Source organism: Morus notabilis, unplaced genomic scaffold, assembly GCF_000414095.1.
Source record: "Morus notabilis unplaced genomic scaffold, ASM41409v2 Scaffold409, whole genome shotgun sequence".
Classification (NCBI taxonomy): domain Eukaryota; kingdom Viridiplantae; phylum Streptophyta; class Magnoliopsida; order Rosales; family Moraceae; genus Morus; species Morus notabilis.
Genome location: NW_010357248.1, coordinates 677,451 through 688,064, shown reverse-complemented (window position 1 = coordinate 688,064; position 10,614 = coordinate 677,451). Strand labels below are relative to the sequence as shown.

Genomic DNA, 10,614 nt, shown 5'->3' with positions numbered 1-10,614 from the left:
TTTTTAATTAGAACTGAGATGTGACTTTATATGAAAACCCTTAACTTTAGCATAGCAGAAAAAGTTAAAAGTGATTTTTTATGAGAATTTTTAACTATAGTAAAATTAAAATTGAGAACTCAAATCGGTAAAATAAATGAGTCCAAAATGTATCTAATTCAAGAACAGCATAACCTGACGTGGCCCAACCGAGGCGATCCATCTGGACTCTAACAAAAGGACAAAGATAAAACTCACTGGAATTACCTCCACGTGGCAGTCAACCCAGTCCATAAAAACGATAAGTTTATATTTATTTCCCTTCCCCAAGGGAAAGAAACGAACGTTAATAACATTACAGAAAACAGAACGGAGAAATCACAATCACGATGGGAATGGGCAAGGAAAACGACGGCGGAGATTTCAAGCTGGTCGGTTTCTCCAACTTCGTCCGTACGAACCCGAAGTCGGATCGGTTCGGAGTGAGGCGGTTCCACCACGTCGAGTTCTGGTGCGGCGACGCCACCAACACCGCCCGCCGCTTCTCATGGGGGCTCGGCATGCCTCTCATCGCCAAGTCCAACCTCTCCACCGGAAACCTAATCCACGCCTCCTATCTTCTCCGCTCTGGCGACCTCCAATTCCTCTTCACAGCCCCTTACTCTCCCTCCATCGCCGCCGCTGCCGCAAATCAAACCACTGATTGTTCCTCCGCCGCCATCCCGACCTTCGATCGCGCCGCCTTCCTCTCCTTCTCCACCTCCCATGGCCTCGCCGTCCGCGCCATCGCCGTCGAGGTCGAGGACGCCGAGCTGGCCTTCGTCACCAGCGTTGCCCACGGCGCTAAGCCTTCCTCTCGTCCGATCTTCCTCGATAACCGCGTTGTAATCGCCGAAGTTCGCCTCTATGGCGACGTCGTTTTGCGCTACGTTAGCTACAAATCCCCCGCGGTGAGCGATGAATTCCTCCCCGGATTCGAGCCGGTGGCGGAGTCCTTCCCCCTGGACTTCGGAATCCGGCGACTGGACCACGCCGTCGGGAACGTCCCCGAGCTCGGCCCCGCCGTGTCGTACGTTAAAGGATTCACTGGATTTCACGAGTTCGCGGAGTTCACGTCGGAGGATGTAGGGACGAGCGAAAGTGGGCTGAACTCGGTGGTGCTGTCGAACAACGACGAGACTGTGCTGATCCCGATGAACGAGCCGGTGTACGGGACGAAGAGGAAGAGCCAGATTCAGACCTATTTGGAGCACAACGAAGGGGCCGGGGTCCAGCACCTGGCGCTAGTGAGCGAGGACATCTTCAGAACCTTGAGAGAGATGAGAAGTCGCAGCGGCGTCGGAGGGTTCGAGTTCATGCCGTCGCCGCCGCCGACTTACTACAAGAATCTGAGGCACCGGGCGGCGGAAGTGTTGACGGAGGAGCAGATGAAGGAGTGCCAGGAACTGGGGATTTTGGTGGACAGGGATGATCAGGGCACTCTGCTCCAAATTTTCACCAAACCTGTTGGAGACAGGTGAAAATGTCGTATAATGCTCTTTTGTGCTTTTCGGGTTCAATACAATTTTAGATTAGGATTGCGTAGAGAGTTCATTTGTTTGGTGATTCTGATTTTCCACATTGCTTAACTTACTGTTGTGAACCGTTTCTTGCAGTTTAAGCCATCTGAATGAAATTAAGTGACTTTTGATCCATGCAATTTCAGAGTGCTTTTGTATTTAAGAAATTACATAGACATTATCTATTTGCTATATTAAATGAACAAAAACACTATATTGGGCATGTGTAAATGAGGATGGGTTGGTTGTGTTGTAAGAATCTAGGTTCGATGAGGAGTTTAGTATATGCTGTTTGTTAAGGACTAAAGGGGAAAATGTTATGATACTTATGTTTATCACGGTGTCTTGGATTTTGCTATCCAGTTTGGAAAAGTATATAGGATACGAAATTTCTCATTTAAAAATCAATAAGCTGTAGTAACTTGCCATGTTATTGTATTGGCTTGATGGGGTCTCTTACCAAATTTGCAGGCCGACTATATTTATAGAGATAATCCAGAGAGTGGGGTGCATGATGAAGGACGAAGAAGGAAAATTGTACCAAAAGGGTGGATGTGGAGGTTTCGGAAAGGGAAACTTCTCCGAGCTGTTCAAATCCATCGAGGAATATGAGAAGACACTTGAAGCCAAACAAGCTGCCGGCTCGGCTACTGCATGAGAGTAATTATATTTAGTTACCTTATTTGCATTTATACTGCAACGGTAATTTCTGATGCCAGTTTGGCATAGTCGTTCTTGACATAATAGAAAAGTCAGATTGTGCATATGAAGTTATGAACTTAATAACAGACGCCTTTGGCATCTGATTGTGTAGAAGTGCGGTACAATGAAATGAACTTCAAGGCTTCTCTATGATAACTACACGACTTGCTTATTTCACTCTTGAATGGTCCAGAAATAAGTTCAAGCTCGAGTAAACTATAATTTCAACATATATATTGCGACTTTACACCTGTTGTAGGGTAATATCTAAAAGAAGGTGAATGGCTGTGGAGCCGGTTAAGCTGTTGTTTTGTAGGTAAGCAAGTCCCTGTTTGGATTGTTCATTCTCTATATTCTTACCTAAAACGCCAATGGACTCCCAGTGTGCACACTGTTCTCAAAGGAACTTATTTTGCTCGTTTCCTTTTGTTAGTGTATCTTAAGCAAGCGTGAAAAACCAGAAGAGATGCTTGATATCAGAATTGTTCACAGAAATTAGAAGACACTGATATAATACATAGGCTTCAAAAATGGATACTCATATAATAATGAGGGAAGGAAAAAAAAAAAAAAAAAAAAAAGGAAGCAAGAAAACAAAAGTGCTCTCATATATCAAAATCTGCCCAAACCCGTCTAAATTCGCCAAACAAAGTTCGCCCTAAGAGCGCTGCTTAATCAAGTATTATCTTTACTCTTGATTTATATTTTTAATAACTAAATCAAAAGAATATTAATCGAGGTAATAGGAGTGAAGATTAAGAGTCTTGCACTCTTAAGGGTAAGTTTGATATTTTTAATGAGTGAAAATAATTTAAATTAAACAAAATGATATTCACTTTTAACATTTTTATTAGAATTTCGAAGAATGAACTTAACCTGAATTTTTTCATATAAAACAATACCAACTTCTAAATTCATAGATCTTAATAATTGGAACAGAAATTTACAAAAAAAAAAAATAATAATAATAATAATAATAATTGGAACAGACAAGAAAAGGTTATTATCCTCACAAATCTTATTAAGACAAATAGCATTCCAATATATATTACGTATTTAACTTCTCTGCTATGTATTCATCATTGTATATACTCGCAAAAGATGGTCGGTCGATTATCTCGATCGCCTTCATGATAACGAAGTTGACACTGTGATTACTATCCAATTTCAAATCGACAATTGTTCAGTTCTTAATTACATGTTGTGATTGATATACATTCATATATAAGGTTTTAATGATTAGTTTTTATTGGTGATTACTATTAAACATAAAAATCATGTTTAAAATCTAATGTCGTGATTAGATAAAAATCTTATTTTATTAATTATTATATATTTTTTTATCATTATTCAATTTATTACTGATTATTGATTAAAACTAAAATACCATTAATAAATAAATATTGAAATACCATTATATAATATATATATATATATATATATATATATATATATATATATATATATATATATATATATATATATATATATATATATATATATATATATATATATATATATATATATATATATATATATATATATATATATATATATATATATATATATATATATATATATATATATATATATATATATATATATATATATATATATATATATATATATATATATATATATATATATATATATATATATATATATATATATATATATATATATATATATATATATATATATATATATATATATATATATATATATATATATATATATATATATATATATATATATATATATATATATATATATATATATATATATATATATATATATATATATATATATATATATATATATATATATATATATATATATATATATATATATATATATATATATATATATATATATATATATATATATATATATATATATATATATATATATATATATATATATATATATATATATATATATATATATATATATATATATATATATATATATATATATATATATATATATATATATATATATATATATATATATATATATATATATATATATATATATATATATATATATATATATATATATATATATATATATATATATATATATATATATATATATATATATATATATATATATATATATATATATATATATATATATATATATATATATATATATATATATATATATATATATATATATATATATATATATATATATATATATATATATATATATATATATATATATATATATATATATATATATATATATATATATATATATATATATATATATATATATATATATATATATATATATATATATATATATATATATATATATATATATATATATATATATATATATATATATATATATATATATATATATATATATATATATATATATATATATATATATATATATATATATATATATATATATATATATATATATATATATATATATATATATATATATATATATATATATATATATATATATATATATATATATATATATATATATATATATATATATATATATATATATATATATATATATATATATATATATATATATATATATATATATATATATATATATATATATATATATATATATATATATATATATATATATATATATATATATATATATATATATATATATATATATATATATATATATATATATATATATATATATATATATATATATATATATATATATATATATATATATATATATATATATATATATATATATATATATATATATATATATATATATATATATATATATATATATATATATATATATATATATATATATATATATATATATATATATATATATATATATATATATATATATATATATATATATATATATATATATATATATATATATATATATATATATATATATATATATATATATATATATATATATATATATATATATATATATATATATATATATATATATATATATATATATATATATATATATATATATATATATATATATATATATATATATATATATATATATATATATATATATATATATATATATATATATATATATATATATATATATATATATATATATATATATATATATATATATATATATATATATATATATATATATATATATATATATATATATATATATATATATATATATATATATATATATATATATATATATATATATATATATATATATATATATATATATATATATATATATATATATATATATATATATATATATATATATATATATATATATATATATATATATATATATATATATATATATATATATATATATATATATATATATATATATATATATATATATATATATATATATATATATATATATATATATATATATATATATATATATATATATATATATATATATATATATATATATATATATATATATATATATATATATATATATATATATATATATATATATATATATATATATATATATATATATATATATATATATATATATATATATATATATATATATATATATATATATATATATATATATATATATATATATATATATATATATATATATATATATATATATATATATATATATATATATATATATATATATATATATATATATATATATATATATATATATATATATATATATATATATATATATATATATATATATATATATATATATATATATATATATATATATATATATATATATATATATATATATATATATATATATATATATATATATATATATATATATATATATATATATATATATATATATATATATATATATATATATATATATATATATATATATATATATATATATATATATATATATATATATATATATATATATATATATATATATATATATATATATATATATATATATATATATATATATATATATATATATATATATATATATATATATATATATATATATATATATATATATATATATATATATATATATATATATATATATATATATATATATATATATATATATATATATATATATATATATATATATATATATATATATATATATATATATATATATATATATATATATATATATATATATATATATATATATATATATATATATATATATATATATATATATATATATATATATATATATATATATATATATATATATATATATATATATATATATATATATATATATATATATATATATATATATATATATATATATATATATATATATATATATATATATATATATATATATATATATATATATATATATATATATATATATATATATATATATATATATATATATATATATATATATATATATATATATATATATATATATATATATATATATATATATATATATATATATATATATATATATATATATATATATATATATATATATATATATATATATATATATATATATATATATATATATATATATATATATATATATATATATATATATATATATATATATATATATATATATATATATATATATATATATATATATATATATATATATATATATATATATATATATATATATATATATATATATATATATATATATATATATATATATATATATATATATATATATATATATATATATATATATATATATATATATATATATATATATATATATATATATATATATATATATATATATATATATATATATATATATATATATATATATATATATATATATATATATATATATATATATATATATATATATATATATATATATATATATATATATATATATATATATATATATATATATATATATATATATATATATATATATATATATATATATATATATATATATATATATATATATATATATATATATATATATATATATATATATATATATATATATATATATATATATATATATATATATATATATATATATATATATATATATATATATATATATATATATATATATATATATATATATATATATATATATATATATATATATATATATATATATATATATATATATATATATATATATATATATATATATATATATATATATATATATATATATATATATATATATATATATATATATATATATATATATATATATATATATATATATATATATATATATATATATATATATATATATATATATATATATATATATATATATATATATATATATATATATATATATATATATATATATATATATATATATATATATATATATATATATATATATATATATATATATATATATATATATATATATATATATATATATATATATATATATATATATATATATATATATATATATATATATATATATATATATATATATATATATATATATATATATATATATATATATATATATATATATATATATATATATATATATATATATATATATATATATATATATATATATATATATATATATATATATATATATATATATATATATATATATATATATATATATATATATATATATATATATATATATATATATATATATATATATATATATATATATATATATATATATATATATATATATATATATATATATATATATATATATATATATATATATATATATATATATATATATATATATATATATATATATATATATATATATATATATATATATATATATATATATATATATATATATATATATATATATATATATATATATATATATATATATATATATATATATATATATATATATATATATATATATATATATATATATATATATATATATATATATATATATATATATATATATATATATATATATATATATATATATATATATATATATATATATATATATATATATATATATATATATATATATATATATATATATATATATATATATATATATATATATATATATATATATATATATATATATATATATATATATATATATATATATATATTGTATGTGCATGAGTCAACACTAGTAACTTCATTAAGTTGAATATGAGAGCAGCATGAAACATGAATAAGAAAACGCGGTGTTCAATAACCAGCACCATCGAAGGAAGGATTAGGCATGCCGCTACTTACACGTATCCTCTAAATCTTTAAATTTTATGTATATGTTGGTCACCAAATAATTAATATAATATTTATAATAGGTGGGCAATAATTGAAATACCTTTCAAGTTTATTTTAATTTCAACACCACTTTAATATCTTGTACATAACCACAAAAACCTCCTAATTAAATATTGCGTTCACGAAGCTTGCCTCCCACCAACAAATTCTAGAAATATGTATACTATATACATATTTGTTAATTATGATATATTCTCCACTAGCCAAAGAACATATAGCGGCATCAGGTACATTCTCGGTCTTAAAGAGCTTTCATTTCTTGACAATGACAAACTTCACCCTTTCTTATTTGCTTAGTTCTTAGCTGAGGAAATAAATATCAGAGAGTACTTAATTTTTTTTTTTTTTTTTGGTAATCCAGAGAGTACTAATTAATTGGCCATACATATATGTAATTTCATATTTTTTTTCAACGAGTACTCCTTAATGATAATATATATATATTTATATATAAGATTACTATAAGTTGAGATACAATCTTGCTCACATATCAATTATCTTATATTAAATATATAATAGAAAAGTAAATTTTTATGCTTAGATTCTCATCATACTTTATACTATTTCGCCAAACTCATTACGTATAACATATACAAACAGAACAAAAAAGTCAATTGAGCATATAATTATATATTGCTTGAAAGCATACAAGATGATCACATTTTTTTGATCTTTTCTATCTAATGAATCTTTTCTATTATCAAAAAAATGTTGCTTGCAAGAATACAAGAGAACTATCCACCATTTTCTTGGTTGCAACTATATATTAGGCATTGAATCAGCAATGAAACTAGGGTTTCGCATTCTCAAAAAGGTCAGTTCATTTGAGAAAATTATATTATATGGGGAAGAGGTTTTTACCATATGTGAGGCTTCGTGTTATGGTTCGAATTATAGTTCGTAACTCGCTACAGTATTTTTTCTCACAAAAAATTCACGTAAATTGAGAATAGTTTTTAATCATAGTTTTAAATCCGTGAACTAAACGTCAACTAAGTAACGCAGAGACAGTGGCAAGGAATTCGTTGGATAAAGTTCGAAAAGGTTACATACCGGTGCTTGTGGGCAGAGATGGTGACAGCGTGGAGAAACTGTGGCTACCAACCAAGCTAATCGGCCATCATTCCGTTGTCGCACTGCTCAACAGCTCCGCGGATGAGTTCGGGTATGCACAACAAGGGCACGACGTTGATCCCTTCAAGAGAATGGTCAAGAGCATGTCTAGAAACAACCCATGATCCTAAGGAACGTTTTTCTCAAATTACATACAGATAGAAATACGTATATATGTATGTGACTATATGTATACGGCCTATAGTTACACTAGTATATTATATGCATCCATATGATGTTTTCAACTGCTTAATTATTCAGATATTGCAGTTGTTGTTCTTGTGGTATATTAGTCACCAATATTTTTGTAGACAAGAATGAAAGTACAACGTCAACTTGGTTGTATTAATTTGGCCGTGATAATTTTCTTCGAAAAAGAAAATGGTGATCATTTGTAACAGTTTATAAGCGTTGAACATTTTAACCAAATCGTGGCGTACCAAATTTCGACATGATAAATGGTTTGCTAGATCTCTCCGATAAAGCTAGCTCGTGAGCATACGTCATCTGCACTATTATTTAGTTTTATTTTTTTTAAAAATTTATATTATAGCGCTTGTTAGATTTAAAAGACTATTTTACTGTGTTCTGTCATGACGGAAACACTAAACTCTAATTATGTATGATTATAATAAGCGTATTACAACAATCACAAATATAAAAATAACAATATAGTCATTTAATGTGGAAAAAAAGCCCCTAATAGAATAAACGACGGAGTTAATTAATCACAGCCATCTAAAAAAAGAATTTTATTGAACTTTGAATTACGTAATTACAATTAGGTTTGCAATAATACTCCAACAAATGAACCCGGCCACAACGTCTTCTTTAGTAACATGCCTTCAGATGTACACCCCTACTTCAAGTTTGTAGCTTGCCTTCAGACTTTCATGGTTTGATATTCTGATGACTTAGGCGTAGAGCAACCACGGCAATCCATCCCAAACTCGGTGGTTAAATTCTACTATGGTGATGATACTGTAGGAGAGAGTCCTACGAATAAATAGTTCGATGTTAAGATGATAAAAGACTTA

At 21.2% G+C, this 10,614-nt stretch overlaps 1 protein-coding gene across 1 annotated transcript; it reads left to right on the top strand.

The window, feature by feature from the left end:
- Positions 1-318: 318 nt before the first annotated feature.
- Positions 319-2,882, top strand: LOC21403816 (4-hydroxyphenylpyruvate dioxygenase). The gene is made up of 2 exons (XM_010089564.2): positions 319-1,495; positions 2,010-2,882. Exons 1-2 carry the CDS (start codon positions 369-371, stop codon positions 2,194-2,196), a joined length of 1,314 nt encoding a protein of 437 aa, XP_010087866.1. The 5' UTR covers positions 319-368; the 3' UTR covers positions 2,197-2,882.
- Positions 2,883-10,614: the final 7,732 nt, after the last annotated feature.